We start from the raw sequence: 22,207 nt of genomic DNA on the forward strand, positions 1-22,207 counted from the left end.
AGGGATTACTCTCTTTCCAGGATCCCTGGAGAAACGAGAATAGGTTGCAGAGGGGAAATGCCCTTTTTATGTGTCCTCCGTCCCCTCACCCTCCTCGCACGCCTGTGTGTGTCTGTCTGTCTGAAACGGATCTGTCTGTCGAAAATGGGCCTGGAACTCCCTCCTGTGTTGGGATTAGGTCTTGGGGGACCTGGGGTGGAGTTACACTGCTTGCCTACTTTCATATTCATTAGAAATGGGAGGTTGCATAAGAAGCCCTGCTGAGCTTCAAGATATAAAAGCAACTTCGGGTTCCCCCTTTCAAGACAAGACAAATCAAAGGCTCAGAGGCAAAACAGCTCCCTGAGCTCTGAACGTCTTTCCCTCCCTCCTTCCTTCCCTCCCATCCACTCACCCACTCTCCCTCCCTCCCTCCCCTGCTCACAGTCCAGCCTCTGTCTAGGGAAGAGGCTCTCAAGCAGCCTTAGATGATTATGGATTTTCTGAGCGAGAAGTTTGCCCTGAAGAGTCAGCCGAGCAAGAACAGTGACTTTTACATGGGAGCAGGAGGCACTTTGGAGCACGTTATGGAAACTTTGGACAATGAGTCCTTTTATAGCAAAACGTCAGGCAGCAAATGCGTGCAGGCCTTCAACCCTCTGCAAAGGGCTGAGCATCATGTGAGGCTGGAGAGGACATCACCCTGCCAGGACAATAACGGTGAGTTGCCAATCCCAGGGTTATTCTTGTTCCCTGGAGATGTACAGGAGAGGCCAGGGCTTCTCCTGCCTGGGGAGACCAAAGGCAGTTGGGCAGCCTTTGGGTGCTGGTGAGCGAGGGGCTGTCAGGTAGTAGTAGTTAATAATAATAATAATAATAATAATAATAATAATAATAATAATAATAATAATAATAATAATAATAATATGACGACGACGACGACGATGATGATGATAATGATACGAACGGAGAAAGGCGATCGCCTGCTTCGAAGCGCTCTTTTCCTTTCAGTGCTGCCCCTCCGGCTGCCGCCCTGCCTGCCGGCTCTCCTCGGCTGCCCGTGCCGCCACCGCGGGAGCACCGGGGCGCGGAAAGCGCAGCGCCGAGGGGAGTCGACGGGCTCCCCGGGGGACCGGCGGGGGAGACAACGGCCGCTCGGAGGCGGCCGGGAAAGGGCCGCCGTGTCGGAGCGGCGGCGGCGGCCGGCGGGGCCCGGCGGATGCGGGAGGGCTCGGCCGCGGCCCCGTTCCCATCACCGGCCGCCCCCCGGCCGCCCCCGGTGTGCCCGAGGCTGGGGGCCGGCGTGCGGCCTCCCCCGCGCCCGCTGCGGGCAGCCGCCGTCTCACCCCGCGAACTCCTCGGGAAACGCAGCCCCGGGCGCAGCGGGCACGTACGGCGCTCGGTCGGCGAGGTGCCCGTACGGGATGGAAGCGGAGGGTCACTTGGTCACGTTTGGTTCTTTCAAATAACGCTCTGCGAGGACGGCGGGGCTTTTTTTTTCTCCGCTGTGTTACTGAATAATGCATAAAAGTGATTCTTCATACCGACCGAAAACCACTTAGGTAATTCAAACAACAGTGTTAAACTTTTTTTTTTTTTTCCCTAGCTCATCGGCAAGGAGAATGTGGAATTTTGGAAACATTTAAAATTTTCCCCATTATTCCAACATGATGTAAATCCTGTGTAGTAATAATAATTCAAAAAACCTTTCCCTAACAGAATCGGAAAATATGGTTAAGATCAGCTGCAATAATGAGACTAACAACATTTTACATTTTTTTAACTTCATATAGGTATTGAAGTGTTTTTTTGAGAACATCCTTTTTGTATGAAACAGTTTCCAAGAAATAATTACAGATTTCTGCAAGTGCAACTTACAAAAAAACCTACAGAAAATTGATTTATACATTGAAGTTTTTCTTAATTAGTTCATTTACTGTGTGCCTTGAGGGCTTCGGGGCATTTCCTATCTATGTATGTATTGATGGTAAGTGTCTAAAAATTGTGTTTGGTTAAAATCAGCTCGGACTGAAAGAAAATAAATTTCTGAGGGTACGGGAAAATTCCAAAGCAAGCTTCTTATCGTATGATACATGCCATCTTTGTAGATTTTAATTTCAAGAGTTTTAAACTTTTTTTGCTTATTTCTGAGAGAAAAAAAAAAAAAAAGCCTTTCGAATCCGGTAACATATCGCATGACTTTTTCAGTGATGTGAGATATGTAAAAATAGGAAAAATAGGAAATGTTTTCATTTCTTATTAAGAAGCTACAGAGGAATATTTCTTATCTCTACCACTCAGAGTTTACGTAAAGACAAATAGTTCCTGCAATCCTTATGCAAAGTATATGAAACGATCTCTTTTAATAAGTTAACATTTTGCAGAAACTCTCTGTATTTTGTAACCATAACAAACTTAATTGGAAACAATTCCACTTTACAAATCCAAGAGAAGGTATATGGAATCTATTGAGTTTGTAAAGTTAAGTTAATTTTCGGTTTCATTTGCTTCTTGATTTGTCAGTTTACAGCTATTTAGTTTACTTCACAGTTATTTTGTAGTTTCATAGGAATAGAGTTTTTTAACATCTGCTTCCAAGTTTAAAGGCACGTTTGTCAATAGCTTTATGCCACTTATAGGAAAATCTGGTTTGGGCTAAGATTCCTTATCTGTGCAACTCTAGTTGAAGCTGATTTCATGGATTATTAACTACTTTAGTGGCAGACTAAAAATATTCAAATACTCTTATCCAGTCTCCTTACACTGAAAGAATGTAGGTGATACTTTCAGGTACAATTCTCAGTTAAAATGCAATGTGATTTAGTACTTTTACTCTCTCTGTGGTTAATATTACCGATTCCTCTTCTGCGGTCTCGTATAGAAATACGCAACCATATAGAATCTGGTTCCTTGCAAAACTGTTTTATATGAACTCTTGAATCCAAAGCCCCCCTTTAACCAGTTATTTCCCTCCCCCACCTTGTGTACAGTGAACTACGGGATTACTAAAGTGGAAGGACAGCCTCTTCACACAGAGCTGAACAGGCCCATGGACAATTGCAACAATCTCAGGATGTCTCCGGTGAAAGGGATGCAGGAGAAGGGGGAACTGGATGAACTTGGTGATAAGTGTGACAGCAATGTCTCCAGCAGTAAGAAGAGGAGACACAGAACGACTTTCACCAGTTTGCAGCTGGAGGAACTGGAGAAAGTATTCCAGAAAACTCACTACCCTGATGTCTATGTAAGAGAACAGCTAGCTCTGAGAACAGAGCTCACTGAGGCCAGAGTCCAGGTAGGAACCAAACTTCAGCGTTTCCATGACAAGTTGTGCATTGTAGGTACTGGTAAATGACACTCTTGGGAATTGTACAAAAGCCCGTAAAGCTGAAGTAAATAGCTCGTTTTGCTTTATTTTTTTATGGATATGAGCTGTTATGCTGCAGTACTAAAATAACTTGTTATTTTTTAAAAATAGCTTGTGTTGCTGTTCTAGAAACTTGTTTAAAGGATGACAAAACAACATCAATAGTAAAGCAGTCTTGATCTCTGGTAGTCCTGTTTTACTGTCAGAATTCCAGGCAGTGAATACATAAAGTGTTATGTGTAAAGATCCCATTAAAGGGAAATGTTGCATGTAGTTCAGACTGATGACGGTGAAGAACTCAGCTGCAGAGGATTCTGTGTGTGTTACGGCATGAACACTACAATCTAAAAAGTAATCAAATTCCTTGTTTAGATCCAAAGAGTGTGCAGTGAAACTGCACATACATAGATGTGTATAAATACACACATGTGTATATATATATATGTTTGTGCCTGTGTAGAGCAAGGACATAATCCTTTCATTTCTGTTGTATGGAACGACCTTAAAAATCACAAAAATGGGAAGTACGTTTGCTGTTTTTTAAACTTGTATAACTGATGGGTAATGTTATTCTAATTTTTTTAATGAAACTTGCTGTTGACCACTTAGTGCAGTATTTGAGTATCTTAACTGTGTACAAAGTTGATTCATTCAATATGTGCTCATACAGTAATCTCAGCAATGTTTATGGCTTTGGATGTGTAATAGTAAGAAAAGAAGCTAAATACCCAGGAAATGCAGCCCTTCCCCATTCAGACATCTTCCCTTAGAAAAAGGTGTGAGCTGCATTTTGTGAGTTTATCCTATTTTTAGAGATCTTCCCCATTCTGGTAATACTCATCATTTCAATTTAGAGAATAACAGTCCTGTCGATTCTTACAGACTGGGATTAATTTTCTTAATTTAGTGACTTGAATACGATAACAACTTCACAACTTGTAATTAAACACATACTCACACATGCATATAAAGAACTAGACGTCAGTGCACATACATACAACTGAAATTAAATCAGGATCACTTTCAGAAATGAACTCAGCTAATTAATTTTATAAAGAAGTGTTCTTTTCATGTCTGTTCAACCAGACAGCATATTCACTGTTGTCATCGGAAAATAGAGTCCAAAATCCTGTGTCAGTTACATCGATATGATATCAGTGATGCCGACGGAATTTAGTTCAGTGGTTTTTAACTCTTCAAGCTCTGTGCAATCCCTCTCCCTCTACCAGCTGAATTTGGTACAGTTTTCCAAGTATGACTTCCATTCATTAGGATTTAGTCTGGACTTAAAAAAAAGTTTGCATAATGTTAAAACACTGTTCTTACAATTACATAGTTCTGGAATAATAATAACTACTCCAAGAATAAATTAATAGTCAGAACAGGGAGGGCTAAATTGTGCCAAATGACTTTTTATCACATTTTAAAATAAGTTTTAGAAGATACATATGGTAAAAGTATTAAAAATAAGAGAGTAAATGTGATAACATATATGTCTGTACCAGACTTTCACAGAATATCTATTTCCATTTTATTTAAACATGTTTTCCCCTTTTTTAAAAGATAACCGATCTTTGCATTTCTCATATGCTAAATATGAAAGGAAATGGTGATCATTTTTATCCAGAGTAGCAACAGTATTCCATCACAAGATTAAGCAATTTAAAAGGCCTTACATCATTAGAGGCAAGCATCTGGCAATTCAAGGATAACAAGCAGCAGATTTTTACATTGCTTTGTGGAGGCAAATGGTTACTTTATCTCTGCCAAGAGTCAGTTTCTAGTAAAGTGATGTAAACAGAAACATTTTGGGGGATTGTCAAAGGAAAAAAAATGTGTGCTTTTTTTCTCGTTTAGTTACTATAAATTCAAGCAAATTGTTTGATTTAGTTTAGCAGAGCGATCAGTTGGATACCTTACCCACATTTCCCTTCACCGCCATTTCATCAAGATCCAATTTAATATTTGTCCTGCATACATGCAGAGAGCGCCAACCTGAACCTAATTTATCTAAGTTGTTCTCTTTCCTGCTGCATGTCAGTGAAGTAATTGGCACCCATTTTAAGGAGATTGTCAAGGTCTTTTTTCAATGAAAGAGCCTCATTACTAAATTCTCTTAGCATGTTCTTGATGCCTCCTGTGGAGACAGGACAATTTTTTTTTCCCCCTGTTCTTTTCTTTTTGCTCAGCCTCAGGCATCATAAATAATACAAATTTACCAACAATATATACTCAGCAGTTACATGCATGGGCCTTGCTTTGATTGCCGAGCACGTTTGAAAAGATTGCACATACTAAATTTACAAGTCTTTGGGAATTAAAATGAGCAAAATTATGCCCTGATTGCTTAAGCAGCATCAAAGGACAGTTGAGTTCTCCAAAGACCAAGGCAAAAACTGAATTATAAAACAAACACTGTTGTTTTAAATGTGCTACTGTCAAGGATCAGAAAATATCCCTCAAAATGGGATTCGCGGGCAGTGTCTATAAAAAAAAAATCTATTCATGTATATATCAATCCAAATGGGCTCATGATCAATTTAGCAGGAAGTCTAACCAATGTAATTGTTTCCATACAAAAAATAGTGGTTCTTTCAGTAGTGTGTCTTCTTTAAAAAGAGTAGGAATGACCTTGCTCATAGTTGAATAATAAAGACTTAGTTGGATAATACTTTGATAAAGGAAAGGTTACTTTTCTTAGCAATCCCTTTAATTCATCAGGATAAGTCTTAGCCAGTCCAAACTAAACTGTTTGAAAGATTTTTTTTTTTTTTTTAAGACCACAGGACAGTAACAGGTATCGGTCACAGCAAGAAATGTGCATATAATAGATTTTGAGATAACACCTGACACTCAAAATGTTACAGAACAGTCCAAAGGTTATTTAAGCATAAAGAAAATAGTTTTTAGTTGACAACAAGGCATGGTTTCAGGTCTAAATTATTTCATAGTCTAAACATAAAGTGCCATTTTTTAGTTTTCCATTGTCAGAAACATAGATGTCTCCTAACAGAAATGTGAAAAAAAGTCACAATAGCTTTAAAACTGTCTACGATCTCATGATTTTTTATTATCTTTCTGCCCTGCTCCTTATAGAAACTTTTTCTGCAGCGCAGACTACTGTCCTGGTGCCAGCTTTTCCTGCCTTTTCATCACTGCACTTGGTAAAGATTATGTATACCTCTAGGAGTCAGATCATATGTAGTCATATAAAGTCAGTAGGCACGTGACATTAAGAGAAAGTTTCTTTATAATTTGACTTGCTGCTACCTAGTGATTTTCCTCTACAGAACTGTACTCTGTCAAAATTAGCGTTGCCTGACAGACTGATCTTTCCCCTGCTTTTTTTTTTTTTTTTGAGACACTAGAAAGCAAATAATACATACTTTTAAAATAGTCAGAAGTAACTTAAGCAGGTCTGACACTGAGAAGATTGAAACTGCAAGAAATTCATCCTCAGGCATAGAACTTCCCTTTCTTAGATAAGCAGAAATTTTCAAAGCTACTGTCCAAAACCTCTTGATTTTTCCCTCAAACTCTTTGCACAGTATGTAATTGAGTTAAACTTGATAAATGTTTCTTCATACACTGTAGGTTTGGTTCCAGAATCGAAGAGCAAAATGGAGGAAAAGAGAACGCTATGGTCAGATCCAGCAAGCTAAGAGTCATTTTGCTGCCACCTATGATATATCTGTTCTTCCAAGGACTGACAGCTACCCTCAGGTATGGTAAAAACCAAGTAGTACTTCGGTTCTTCCTGTACATTCTCTTTCATCCTTAGGCACAAATGTGCACAGAAAATGCATGAAAATTTTTCTGTTTAAATTTCTGTGTTCTTTAGACATGCCGACAGGATCTGCCATTGTGAACAACAGTTCTGACATCCAATATGAATAATTAACTCTTAAAATATAAGTATTTTTTAAGAAACAATTTAGTAGCTGCAGAGTTTTGCAGAAGTTATGTAATGAGAATGGCTGGCAATATGGTCGTGCAGCTAAGTCTTTTCTGCATATAAAATTATGTAGAGATTTGAATCAGTTTTAGGTCCATACACAAATTCTAGGTGAAGTCTAGACCCATTGAGATTGACATGAATTATGTAATTTTGACTGCAATAAGGTCAGGATTTCCTTTTTGGGATTTTTATAGTCACAGGCACAACTCTGGTCTCGTATGCTTCGGTAAGATGAGGCATGAACTATGTGATCTCTAGGCAACTTCTTTCTGATGTATTAAACATTCACCCTCTCTTTATGGACCTCAATAGACCATTGAGTATAACAGGTCTTCTACTAGCATGAAACCATATTATGGCCACGTACAATCAGAAATGAATATATATGGCTGGGAGAAGGAGGCGGAGAGACAAGGAAGCTCTCTTGGACAGTAGTAGTAGTAATTTAATTTTTTTTTTTATTTTTCAGTGCTCTGTTAGTATATAGTAAGGTATACTGTGTAATAAGATCATAGTCTTCTGTTTCTGTTCTCCAGTCCTTTGGTTTACTGCCTTGCCTCACTCTCTGCTATTGTTTTTCTGCTTGCTTGTTTTAGTACATTGAATATTTTCATTCTGAAGCCATTGTTTTTCATGTCTCTTGCTTCCCATTGCTTTTACCACATAATTAAAAAAAAAGCATCATACAAAGCAAAAATCTTGTATGGGTCCCTGTGGTAGAGTCCTTCCACTTCTGGTGTCCTGGTGTTCTTCTAGTTCATTATGTAGCAGGGTCTTTGCCAGCCTTAGGAATATACTCATATTCTGTATGGGCTTGCTTTGGTCATGCTCTACATTGGCTGAATGTGATTAGTTTTGAACCAGAGGCCTTGGGCCCATGTGTCATCTACCCAGCTCAAAGTGCTTTGCCTCTGAGGAGGTTGCATGTTACTAGGTTTGGTGCCTGGGCCAGCGCTGGTTTGAGTTCCAGCAGCTCAGAGCATGGGCACAACCATTTTAGATCTGGTGGTACTTGTAAGTCTGCCTGTTTTTATTTCGTAATAGTGCATTAGCCACAATTACATCAGAAACCACTGCATGATACACTTGGTGTTTAAGCAGGAGGACACAATACTTGTTTGAGACCTACCTAGGTGGAGGTGTGCAAAAAGACCTTAAGCACTCCTAGGAAGACTCACAAAGACAGACGCACAGTCACTCAGAGGTCTCGCTCAAGGTGTTCAGGTATCTTTTGAAGGCCTTTCCGACTTATCTATAGCATCACAACAGACGATACAAAGAATAGTACTTTAGCTTTGGGCTTTCTATCCCTGACTCAGCTCTCTAGACTAAATTTTGTGTCTCCAAGCTCATCTTGTATTTTCAGTAGGACTTCATCTACAAATTTTCTCAATTGACAGAAGTTTCATTAGCATAAGATAATGGAATAAGGCAAGTCATTGGTAAACACTTAAAATGGTTGTCCTAAAATTGATGTTTTTTAAAAATAAACACTTTTGAATTATATGAGAGTATCACCCACACAAATCTAAACCCAATGAAATACCTATTCTGTACTTTCAGATTGTTAAAAAGATGAGTGAATTCACTGCATTTATATTTACAAATTTGTTAAAAAAACCCTTTCCTAGGCTGATGACAGAACTAATTTTCAGCCTAGCAAAAATTTCTATCATTAATTTATAAATTCTTAAAAGCAGGAGATTGAAATGGAAATGTTGGTACCATGATCTTAAATAAAACATCTCTAAAATATGTAGAAATCTAGAAGATATACACATTCATAAACATAAATATGTAGCACTCACCTACAGCCACAGACTAACACGCTGCGGGTAAACAGACAGGCACAAACACGTAATTGAGTCTGGTCACCTTGCACGAGAATGTTGTGTTGTACTGTACTGTCCTGCATGAACAGGAATGAGGAGCTAAATGATGGTGTGGGTCACTTTATGTTGGCTATTTCAGTTGAGTGCTTGCACGCAGAGCTTGGCTACATGATAAAAGCAAGGTATCTTACTCCTCAGTGAAGAAGGTGGCTACTTTGCTGTATATTGGAATATGAATAGGTCTCCAGGCAATTAGCACAGAACAGGCAATGCAAATTCACATCCTTGCTAACGTGGCGGTAATTCTTCACAGTTTCATATTCTTAAATCATCACTTTCAGTAAAACCATGTCTGTATCATATACATAACATTTGCAGTGAGAATGCTTGAGACAAACAAAATCCATATTAAAAACATAATGACCACTAACATCACTACATTCAAATCTTTTGAACGAGATGTCCATTTACAAGTGCCTCACTTATGGAGAATTAATACATGACTTGCTATAAACTCATTAATCTACCCCACAGTTCAGACAGAAGGAGATTTAAAATTGTTATCTGCATGCTTGCTTTTAGTATTCTAGATTAATTTTCCAAACAATTCCATTATTTCAGTGTAGTTAATGCAAAAAAAGGAATCAAATATCCTTTTGTTCCTTTAATTTTCTTTTTTTTCCCCTCTTTTTTTTTCCCTTGTGTACAAGCACTTTTATTGTGACACAGACATCAGTAAATATTAGACAAGCTTTGCCATACTTCTGAGTAAATAGTTTTTCTTGGGGATTGTGGAACATGGATCACTAGAGCTTATTTATGAAGCCTTTATTAACATGGGGGAAAACAGACTGTTGCTGGCAAAAAATGTAGGATGAATGTTGAAAAAGGGTGAAATCAAGCTGAGATATTTACTGCTGTGTGGCAGAAGGAACAGGAACAAATGTGAATTTCTGGTGTGCATTATATGAATTTGCAGTCTGAAGATTTCTGTTTTGAGCCCCACCATGGATATGTTCACAAAACAGACATCCCACTTGCATTCCAGCAGAAACATCAGTCACTTTTGCAGTCAACAGAGGGTGTGGAGACCCCTGCTTAGCCTCTTCACCAATTAGCTTCATCAAGTACAAATTAAGAACATGATGCTGTTACGCATTGTGTGACTATATAAATCTGAAAGGTATTCCTGTGAGGAAATGATCTTTTCAACTTAATTCAGAGAGAAGGTTGCCTCTGATTCAGAGAATGGTTTAGGTTGGCAGGGACGTCTGGAGTCATCCGGTAAAACCCCCATTTCTATAATCCAGTCTAATTTTGCTATTAAATTACACATCTTTATCGTCAAAATAGTAATAAACAATTTCAGGGTTTTTCTACATCATAATTTTTTGCTTTGCTAATTCAGTCTAATCTTAATTATTTTTACAGGATGTTCACTTTAGGTGTTGCTTATTGTGCAAAATAGTGTCTCAGCTGGCTGCCAGGAGGTTCAGTATCTCCCAAACTGTCCAAATTCTGCACACATACATCTTCCATTAATTATACTGGCAAAACCTGGATTGCAAAGGAGGACAGTTAGTACAACATTACAGGACAATCATCTGTTATTCATGTGTTTTTTCTAGGCTTTAACACTAAAAATACCACAACATTGTTACATTTTCACTCAGATGAAATTTTTAACACTTGACAACATATTACGCTGAAAATGAGACTTTTCTAGGAGAATGTTATATACAGTACTTCTCATTCATTTTAGTAAAAGGTTTCAGTTTCATTAGTTTCAGTGTTTAAGTTTCAAGTTTCTCTTGCAGATGCAACACATTGTGATCTAAGTCATCTCAGAAAACAATTAAATTCACGGGTTAAAACTCTTATCCCAGACACTTTGAGCCTCATTAACTAGCAATATTCTGCTGATGGTATGAAAGCAAAGAGGCAGAATCTTAACATTAGTGGGGAAATGAATGCAGATTCACTTCGTGGACAAGTTTACTTCAACTCATTTGAGTAAATGTTAGTAAACAAGCAGTACTTGATTCAGTCACCTAAATAGAGTGTCCAGTGTTATTGAAGATGTGTTGGGATATCTGAGACAGTGTTACTGTGCCAATGAACAGGACTTACAAGAAGGATGAACCCTTCATGGGAGGCAGATGGTGGTTAGATAAATATTTGATATTTGTGTTTAGGAAACTTAAGTAAAGCGACTTTTATGCCAGCGATGGTTTCCCTTTAAAGTTGGTGAAAATCTGGTCAATTAAATTTTCTCTCCCTAGAGTATAAGGTATAAAATAGGTAAGATGGTCTCTAAAAATATTTTTTTTCTCTGATGCCTGGTTCAGCTGCAGACATCTATAGTTATCTTGGATCTATATATTATGTGTTGGGAGAGGAACAATAAAAAGATTGTTAGCGTTGGTCTTCTCTTGCCTTATTGGTCTTTACTTGACTACTTTTGCTGTCCTATGCCTAGCGAGAAGGCTAATGTTACAAAGGGTATTTGAGGAACCAAAAAACCTGAGACAAAATTTAATTTTTATCCCCTCCTTATTTACATACATGAGAGTGAAATTTGATCAAAAGCCTACACTGTTATCACAGACCTCCGGCTTTCCCTGTATGAGTTAAATTTAAAGATGTTATCTTTATAAATGAAAGTGTATCAGTATGTAAATAAACATTAAATTGTATCTTTGAGAAGCAGATATAAGGGGTAGCATTTTTGCCCCACCTAGGCTCTTTCCATACTTTTCATCTTTTCTTCTTGCTTGTTCTTTGAGTCTAGTTTCATTTGTTGTCACTGGTCTTCTAAATTTTTTTGAAAGGGTTTATCCTGTCACACCATTACACTTTCCCTCGTACTGTCATTTGTGAAATGTATTGTTTGCTTCTCTTATTTACTTGAAAATGCAAGCAAGAATTTGATAAGACTGGATTTAATTTGGGTTTTTTTTTTTTTTGTGGAAAAACCTAGCCTAGTGCAGGTGGGAATCCTGAGGAGACAAAATCATTTCAAAGGTAAGGGAATTGGAGTGATATAGAAGCTGTAGAAAGAAGGCAGAATGTTGAAATCTCAAGTATACAAGAAGGAAGAAGCTGAAGTTCACATTCTATCTGCCAGAATGATAAATCAAATTAAATATGCTGAACAGCATGGCATCACATGATTTGTTTTGGCAATCAAAGAGTGTAGAAGTGGTATCAGTATACATGTGTTATGTACTAAGTCCTTGGATCATCATTACAGTTCTGCTCTAGCCTTCGTACATATGGGTAATTCTCATTAGCAATAATCAAAGTTACATGCTCCAATTAAATCTTTCATATGGCATATATTAGACACCACATGTTATATGACTTAAAAATTCTTTTAACTGTAGTAAACATATAAATGACAGTTAATCACAATAGTTCATTAAGGCTATGGGTATACTGATTAAGTAGGAATAGATGTGGTAGACATATCTGAGCTAGCTTCAAAGACGTTTTATCATATACTCATGCTGTCTAGCTGTGAGAGCATGGAGCTCAGGCTGGGCCACCACCTGGATGGTATGTTGCTTGCTGCATATGTGCTGACTGTTGCACTGCTGTGACTGATCTTCCAATAAGAGTAATACTTCTAATCTTTTTGGGTGGTGTCTGTTCCGCACAGAGTAGTTTGTGCACTGCGCTTTTATTTTTTCTTGGTTCTAAACCATCACTGTATGTGGTCCTCCTTGCAGCCTCAAGTTTCGATTTGCTGCTTTATTATTTTTCTTGTGAAACACATATTTAAGTCCATGAGTTACTTTAGCTGAGGCTTAATTATAAGGCAAACCCATTTTTTTCTGAGATAGAAAATTATTTTTAATAGTATATTTCAAAGTATGAAATTTTGTCTTTAACTCTGTCATAGATGTGAAATAGAATTAAGTCTTATTTTAACTGGCCCTAAGATTGCAGTAGAGAGAATTTGCAGTTTATCTACGAAACATCCCATATAAGAATGAAAACTTGATGACTTTTCAAAACCTGCATTATTTTGCACCTTAGAAAACTTCTTAAGCATGGAAACAAATGAACAGATTTTTATTTTTTTCATTGCATGTAAGGCCTAAACGTGGACTGAATGGGTCTATCACATATTTTAGGGTTGTAGCATCAAACCTCTCACTACCAAGGGACAACTTGCATTTTATGGACATATCTGAAAATGGTGTGCTGCAGCTCTCTCATATGTACCTGAACCCAACACAGTACAGATGATCTTCACATGTTCATTAGGTCCAAGGGCTCCTATAAAATGATCACAAATTAAGCCAAGAAGTATTCTGTTTAGGTATAGAGGAAAAATACAATGAGAGTGGTAAAACCTTGGAATAAATTGCTCATAAAAGTTATGGAATCTCTGTAGCTGGAGCTACTCAAAACTTGGTTGGATAGGGCTTGAGTAACCTGATCGAAATTAAAAATTAGCTGTGAGCAAGGGTTTGGAATAATAATCTGAGAGGTCCTGTCCAGTTTAAATTATTCTGAGAATCTATGAATCTGCAAACTTGGGAAGTACAGGCAAATCTCTGCCCATACTTTGGATGTTCTTAAGAGTCCCTCAGAAAAAAAATACTGTGGCAAGTGACAGATCAAATTAATCATGCTGATGGACTAGGAACAGCCTATAGATCATGAGTTGTAAACTAGCAGTTTTGAGCCATTGCATTTAATCTGCCTAAGGTAGCTCCTTGTGCAAGCACAGGTTTCATGTTTTCTGGCAGTGCAATGATTGTTGCTTCACACAAAAAGAGGAGTGACAAAAATTTAGCAAATCAGTCTCTTTGATGTTCACATGTTTTCTACAATTAGGTAAATTCTTAACTGTTCCATTAGTGCCACTGTTGTGTCCCCTGCAATGCCCAGAAACATCCTGAAAACAGAGTCAATGTGTAGTTTCTACTTACTTACAAGAGTAATTATAAAAACATGTAACAAACCATGTGTATTATGTAATATAAGAACAACAATAATAACTTATAACTTCATATCTAGAGATCTTAAAAGAGATTAACATTTTGTTTCCCATGTGAAGCACTAGAACACATGTCCACTGGATTAGAAGCTGTATGTTCTCACATGAGTGTCTGTTGGAACCAGACTCCAGTCTGGATAGGTAGGTGGCTCAAATAGCATGAGTCAAGACATTTGGGGATGGGATAACCAAAGATGGGTAAGTGATAGTAAAAGTCTCAGAAAATTTTGAGACTTGAGTTTATATGATTTCTCCAGGTGCTGTGTAAGAAGCCTGAAGCTCCAGGAGCTTGAAATTTTAACAGAAAAAAGCAAAGACAGCATGTAGGATGACCAATTACCCCAGCTAATTTTCTTCTGCACCGTAAAGCAGAAGGTCATATGCTTAGGAAGTGATATCATAACCATGTTAACAACCATAACTCTCCAGTTATGTTCTTGTCACAGCTATGAAATCTTACTTCTTTTTTCTATTGGGAAGGGTGCATATGTGCATGTGCGCGCGCGCGTGTGTGTATAAAACATACAGTAGGTAAATATATTGAAGGGCTCTGGTAATTTCATGGTAACCACAAGAGCAAAGCTCAAGTTGTTTGTGATGTTAACAGAAACCAGAGATGTGCTGTATGTATAGCTTCATTCACAGCCACTGAATTGCCTTTTATATAGTTCATGGATCACACAAGAGTTTAAGAGGAAAAATATTTTCTTTAATATCATATACATAATGTCCCTTTTCCTTCCAACATACCAGAAGAAGGTCTGATAATTTTGACTTATTGTAAAACATTACTGTATTTATTTTTAATACAGGAATACCTTCTATACCTAAATTTCACTGCAAGATATTTATGTTGTAAATCCTTGCTAAGAAATGAAAATCTACTATCAAAAGTGAAGTCACTCAACCAGTGAAAATGAATAGAAAATTGATATGACTGAATCATTCTTTCGAAAAACATAACTGTCTCACAAAAGAAGATATAAAGCTTTCCTAGCATCTTGTGGCATTTCTGAAGTTCAGTTTACTAATTTGGACTCCTTCCTCTAAGGAAGAAACATAGGGCAACCCTTCGAAAGTCTTAGGAATGAATAGCTTGTTCACATATTTCTTTAATAAGACATCAGTATGTTTTAGGATTTGCAGTTGAATTCTCTTCTCATTTACACCTGTGCAATCTCAGTGAAGTTAAATTGAGAGAGATTTGTCTGGGATAAAAATATCAGGAAAATTTGTGGTACTAAACTTAGTTTACTGCAAACCAAACTACTAGAAATATGGAAGGAAAGAGTGATTTTGTGATACCTCCAGACCACATAGGTTATTGGGCACTTTCAAACTGAGCCTCTGAACCTTTTGAAGTCTTCCCATCATGACTGTATTAAAGGCAAACTTGTGTGTGTTCCTATTTAAACAGATTTTTGGGGAAAATTCTTGCCATAATTATATCTGTGCAGCCTGGGCGACTGCAGCATTTGCCATAGTGTTTCTTAGAAAGAAATCTTAGTAAGTCACATAAATGAGACTTTGTCGCGTGTGAGTTAGCTTTGGAGATGATGAACTCCTTCAGAATTAGCTCCTGTATTAAACGCTGTGTAGATGAACTAGTCACTCCATGGGAAAATTCATCCTGTTGTGAAGGTTCTGAGGCTAATTATTTGGCCTGGAAATAACATAAAAAAGAATGGGGTTCTGTACGCATGTGTTTGAAATATCTTTTTTTTTTTTCCTGGATTTTTTTTTAGCTGTATCAGCTCCCTGTTTCAATTCAGTAAAGACTTGTACCAGCAAAACAAATTGAAATGGAACAGTGTGGAAATAGGAACGGGTGACTTGTTTTGTAGGAAGAAAGGGAAAGAAAACCCCAACAGTTGCTTAATCTGTCACTGCTGCTGCAAGAAACATATATGTAACCATGAAATACAATAAAATACAATTAAAAGTTTCTAGTATTCCTCAACACAAAAAAAAGACAGTGATTCTTGTATGGATGACTGCGTTTCTGATTTTCCCAGTTCATGATTGAGACACAATGTGTGCAGCTTGGGTTTTCAAGCAAAGTGGAGATATTCTCTGGATTTTATAGGCTTTCAGCTGCTATCTTCTTTACTACTGTCCTCTGTCCTCTAATCACATACTACGTGGCTCCAAACTCATTAAGTCTGAGAAGGCAGTAAGCCTTATGATGGATGACTTCCCAGTTGCTGTACACTTAACTACCACACATTCCAGCTCTTTCAGGGTTCCTTGTTTCCTTCTTGTCATATTCTGTAAATCTGTACTAGGAGCTGAGAAACCTTCCAAGCAATAGGATACTCGGGAATCCCTGAATCCTCAGCAATAAGAGATATACTGCTCTCTCTGGGAATGTTCTGTGTGAATGCAACAGCTTTTGTAAGCAAGACAATCATTCAAACAGGTCCATATAAGATATGTCCTTTAATCATAGAATCAGAATCATAGAATAGTTTGGGTTGGAATAGACCTTTAAAGGTCATCTAGGGTCCAACCCCCCTGCAATGAGCAGGGACATGTCTCCAGATAAACAACCTGTTCTCTGAAATTAAAAAAAAAAAAAAAAAAGTAAAAACTGGCTCAGGTGGGTTAATTAAGGGGTAATAAGGCAGCTGAGGATCATTTGAAGCTGGAGAAGATCTTTCAGGGGTTGAAGTTTGAAAGTCTTCTAAAAACTGCTGAAGGGAAGAGGGAAGGATGGGAACTGGAAAGTTCTGAAACTTTCACTAGAGTCTCTTTCCTCCTGTAGATCTCAGGAGGCCACCAAGAAGGAGTAAAAATCCTCGATATCCTTTCCTGGGCATGTTATTCACTCCATTACCTCTCAGCAGACCACCTAAGATATGCAGGAGCAGGTGCCTGAGGTGTGCCCAACTAGCTGTGCACATGCGTGTGTGTGGAAAGGCAAGCTGCATTCCTCTGAGTGGGTGTGAAAGTGTGTGGATGCCTGTATATATGCATGTCTGTGTGAACAAGGAGGTGGGCAGACCAAGAGTTTGGGAAGATGTGTTGCAACTATGACTTCCCCAGCCTCCTGCAGGAAACCAAAATGGAACATTTACTGGTTCTTTTGTGCTGCTGGAATTGCCAAGGAGCCCAAATTAGTTTGTCAGCTCCTGATGACCCCTGCTAATACAACCGTTCAAAATATTAACTTTTAAAATAAGATTTTATCTCATCCTTGCTATCTGCACTAGATCTCAGCTAGATGAGTTCAGTGAACCATAATTTATCTCTTTAGCTTGTTGGTGGTTTGGTGAGTATGTGTTGTTGCAGAGTAATAGGACAATGGGAAAAAACCTCAGCATTAGAAACATGTTTTCATTCTCTGTGTGTGTATGTGTGTGTCTGTCATAATTCATTACTTCCCCTGACCTCTAATTTGGCAGAAAAAAAATCACTCAACTAGGGAGATAACCTACATATCTTAAAGCCAAAATTCCTTTGTCTATGGATTTGGAATGTGAAGGCAAAATTAAGTTTGAAGTGGGAATTCACTTTACAGTGCTAACTGAAGAGTAATTGCAATTACTCCAATGTATAGCAGAGAACAAAGACATGTGGGCTCAATCCTAGTGCATTGGAGCAATGGTATACTGAATAGACAACAGATTTTTAGGGTGAAGATGAATTTAGCAAAGTAAAATAAAAAGGAAGAGAGATAGTTACTATCTGAGAAGTTCCATATTGTGAATGAGAGCTACAAATGTATCATGATATTTGTCCATTTTTAAAAAAAAGCATTCAGGAAAGAGAAATAAGTAAAAGTGGAGAAGAAATATAAAGCTGTATATTGTATAATGGTGAGTGCAAGTGAGGAATGACCAAGGAAGTTTAAGTATTTCAGAAATTATATCCATATAGTACTGATAGAGAGTAGAGTGTTTAAAAAGAGGGAAGGACAGCTGCTGAGTGTGAAGTCTGACTGAAGCAAAGTGAATAGAAGAGGAATGAAAGAATGCACACTGAGGTAATGACAGGAGCTGACTTGTGCTAGGTCTTGAAAATCTTTCCTTCTCTTCATCTAATAACAAATAAGTGAAAAATACCTATCCGTAAATATAATCTATACATTCATGATAGGAGAAGGCCTGAGACCAGAATGAAGCTTTAAGGGACTGCCAAGTATAGAAGGCATTACACATCAAAGCTTGAATACGTGATTACTCCAGATCTTCAGCAGACATTGCTGGTAACCACAAAGTTTGTCTCCTAGTCTGTCATGCAACGTTTTCCAGGGACGCACAGTGCAGCCAGTTAAGGCTGAGAGCTGAAACAGAAATGCCCTCAAGTATAATTTCATATAAAAACATCATGAAAAGAATTTTTATCTTAAAACCATATTTGAAAAAACTTTAGGAAAAACTCTTGGATGTATTATCAACCATGCCTGTATTTTATGTATTCATTTGTTTTAAAGTAATTATGCAAGGCTTCTCAATATTTAATTTTGCAAATACTTGTTGGGCTTTGTCACTTAAGAAATCATGGTTTGTTTTGTTCACCTTTCTGTACTGTTTTCTACCATTACACTAAGAAAGAATTCTGATGAGGAGAAGCTTTTATGGTGAAAACAGCTATGATATTGTACATTTTTTTGACATTTTTTCTTTAAAGTCATTTGTGTGCTTCCACAAATTTTATGGACTGGCTGGGCTGGTGGCATCCTGAGGTTCAATGGTAAACACTCAGGATAGAGCCACAGAGCAAATGCATGACAGATCAAAGAATATAATTCAGCAGTCTTGCTCTTAGGTGAATGACCCAGTATTTTGACTCCTGTAATGTCTTCATGGTATTTTCTAGTATGATTGCAGAGAACTAGTTAAGTCCTTGTTGCTTGTGTTAGAGGAGATCTAATAAAGGATGTGTTAAGTAAAGCAAACCTTTAAACTGCAGAAAACAAAAGATGAACTATCTAAATTTAATCTTATTCATTTTATATGTTCCAGATTCAGAACAATCTGTGGGCAGGGAATGCGGCTAGCGGTTCTGTGGTTACTTCCTGCATGCTGCCACGAGATACGTCCTCCTGTATGACACCTTATTCCCATTCACCCCGGACAGATTCTGGCTACACAAGCTTTTCAAACCACCAGAATCAGTTCAGCCATGTGCCCCTCAATAATTTTTTCACTGACTCTTTACTTTCTGGAGCAACCAATGGACATGCTTTTGAAACCAAGCCGGAGTTTGAAAGGAGGTCCTCCAGCATTGCAGTTCTACGGATGAAAGCCAAAGAGCATGCTGCTAATATTTCCTGGGCCATGTAATATAACAGTACCCTTTCTTAATTTCCTTTTTTTTTACATAGCAAACTGAAAACATTTTTATTTCCCATATTTAAAGGACACAACAATAAGCTGCTGTGTGTGGAATGCTAGAAATCACAATATACATGATGTCTGCTTAAACAAATGCAATATAATATTTAACAATAAAATAAGAATAAACCAAATAGTTTTACCATGCATCAAGCTCAACAAAACCTCTTTGTTTTGGTTATTATATAGAAATATGTTTTGTTGTACCAGTTCATGAAATATGATTTTAGAACCTGCAAAAAAGAATAAAACTATTAAGCAAATATGTCTACTCCACTGGTTTTTAGCAATCCTGAATACAAAATTAATGCTTTACAAATGAATTCTTCATAAGGGAACAACTCTGTAAAGGAAAATAAATTTATTATACTAAAACCATGAAGTAAATCTCTAAGCACACCACACAGAGAAGGAAATATATGATCATTCATGTTGTAGGTGGAATTTGTAGACCTAAATCTCCCAGCACTGTGCTGCTGCTCTGAGCCAGCTCTGCTGTTTTGCTAAAATGAATGTTGATCTCATTGGAGTTATATCAATGCACAACTAATGTAATGAGTATAGAAGGTACTCCTTTATTTTATGGACCTGAGTGTATTCTTATTAAAGATAATGACAATTTTTTTGCCAAACATATCACTAAAAGCAGGATCAGTGTTTTAATAGAATTTTCAAAGATGTGCACAGATTATGTAAATCAACTAGTGTTTAAATGAAATCTTGAAGGTTGCAGATAGGGTATCTTGAAACTTAGGTGACTGGAAGAGAACATGGAATAGTACTGTGACGCTTTCAACAGAATCCAGATTTAGAAAAAACCCACAACAACAGCAAAGTCTTACTTCCAATCCAGTCAGTCTTACTAACTGGTTTTTGTTATGCTATGGTCAAACTGAAAAGAAAAAAAGCCCAATAAGGCATGCCAGTTTCAGTCTGTAACGGATCTCGAGACGTTGTAAGAGTACTTTTCATTTAGTTTTAGTTACAGCTTGTTGATACTTTGCTTATTTGTTTGGGTTTCTTTTTTGAGTGTAAGACTGGTTTGCTTCCTTTAAAGTCAATAGGAAAAATCTTTTCGGCTGCAGTGGCAGTAGGATTTGGCTCTCAGCTTCCAGCCTATCACAAAGGAATTAAAATGTCAGCAGACTTTCTGACATTTCTGGTGGAAAAAAAAAAATAGAGGAGAAGAAAAATACTTTACATCTGGTAAATTGCTATCTGCTTTGATTTACTTCTCCTCCCTTTCCCCTGTCACATTCCAAGCTCCTTCAGATGAGTGAAATGTCAGCCTCTTTGAAAGCAACAGTCAGTCTCTCAGGTTCATAAAGGCAAAGTAAATTAATTGAAATAAAGAAGGACTTGCATGGCTGTGATTAGAACAGGATACAACTCTCTGGGCACCCCTTGCTCCTTCTTGCTTTTCTCTCTGGCCATTAGTTAGGAACGGAGGATGGATGGGGGGAGAAGGGAAGATCAGGGAAGCACATTTTATCACAGCAACTGCAGAACTACCAGTACTCACAAAACCAAACTCACAGGAACCCCCAGATTTTCTCTGCTCCCACTCAGGAGGCTAAACTTGAAAACAAAAATAGGAGATGGGTCCATTCTGTAATCTTTCGGTGGAAAACAGACTTAACTTTGATGTTAACTTGGGAATTTTACAGCAGGTTCTTACACAGCTGATTAAAAGGAAGGTTGTCCTATTCGCCCCTAGTAATACACTCAAAGTTTAACACATACATATACTCCAATTTGTGGTTTCCTAATTTTATTCTCCTCTAAAACTTAAGTTAAACTTTGGCCTGAGGAACTGGGAAAATTTACCTTTTCCTTTTTTATTGTCTCTTTATACAGCAGTAAAGGAGCCTTATCATTTAAAGCAAAAAAGAAATTTCATTAATACAGGTGAATATACTAGTTTTATATAGACACTTGTGCCACATGCAGAAGGGTGAAAGTGGTGGAAACACAAGGGTTTTTTAGCAAGTCAGACTGTTTCCAGTTCTAAAACATGTTTTTCCTTTTTTTTTTTTTCAGTTACCACATAATCATTTTTTAAGATACAGCATTTAGAACACATCAGAGTGATTTCAATATAATTTTTATTAGAGCATCATTAGTGGATAAAGAAGCAAAAGCTTAGCTGGCAAACTTCAAGCCATTTTTGTTGTTGCCTCTCTTTCAGTTTGCTTATTTATTTTGATAGCAGAATTTGCCATTATTGTCTTGTGAAATCCAGAAAAAAGTTCATTTTTCCAAGGTTTTTTATGTCAAGAGTGGAATTAAACAATTTCTAGGAAATTATTGCAGTGACAGAATACCTGGGGAGATTAAACATAATTTTCAAAACATTACAACATTTTTAGATGTTTGAAGCCTCCAAAATCAATGGAGAAAATAAAAGACTATGTCATCTTCCTGCTGATTTTAATTAAGTGAAAGGGATACAATTCTAATTAATTTTTCATCCACAGTTTTAGCAATGGAAATTATTTGTTACATGTTGCTAGCATAACTTTATACATTAGACAAACAGGTATTCAACCCTTCATTAAACCTGAGGTGTGATAAGTTGCAGGCCTGCATTAAGCTTGTCATGCTCTTGCATCAGCCTCGTCTCAAAGAATGAATGATAGTCTGTTGGTTGCAGTGTTTCATTTAGCTAATGAAAAAGTATCTTCATGTTAGATGTCAAGTACTACAACAGGGTCACATTCT

At 37.6% G+C, this 22,207-nt stretch overlaps 1 protein-coding gene across 1 annotated transcript; it reads left to right on the forward strand.

Annotated features, from left to right (window-relative positions):
* Positions 1-382: 382 nt before the first annotated feature.
* ALX1 (ALX homeobox 1) lies at positions 383-19,435 on the forward strand (the record flags this gene model as incomplete). Its single annotated transcript, XM_082009827.1, has 4 exons — positions 383-699; positions 2,970-3,274; positions 6,941-7,069; positions 19,115-19,435. Exons 1-4 carry the CDS (start codon positions 468-470, stop codon positions 19,433-19,435), a joined length of 987 nt encoding a protein of 328 aa, XP_081865953.1. The 5' UTR covers positions 383-467.
* Positions 19,436-22,207: the final 2,772 nt, after the last annotated feature.

Source organism: Phaethon aethereus (assembly GCF_964289735.1).
Source record: "Phaethon aethereus genome assembly, chromosome: 1".
NCBI classification, from domain to species: Eukaryota; Metazoa; Chordata; class Aves; order Phaethontiformes; family Phaethontidae; genus Phaethon; species Phaethon aethereus.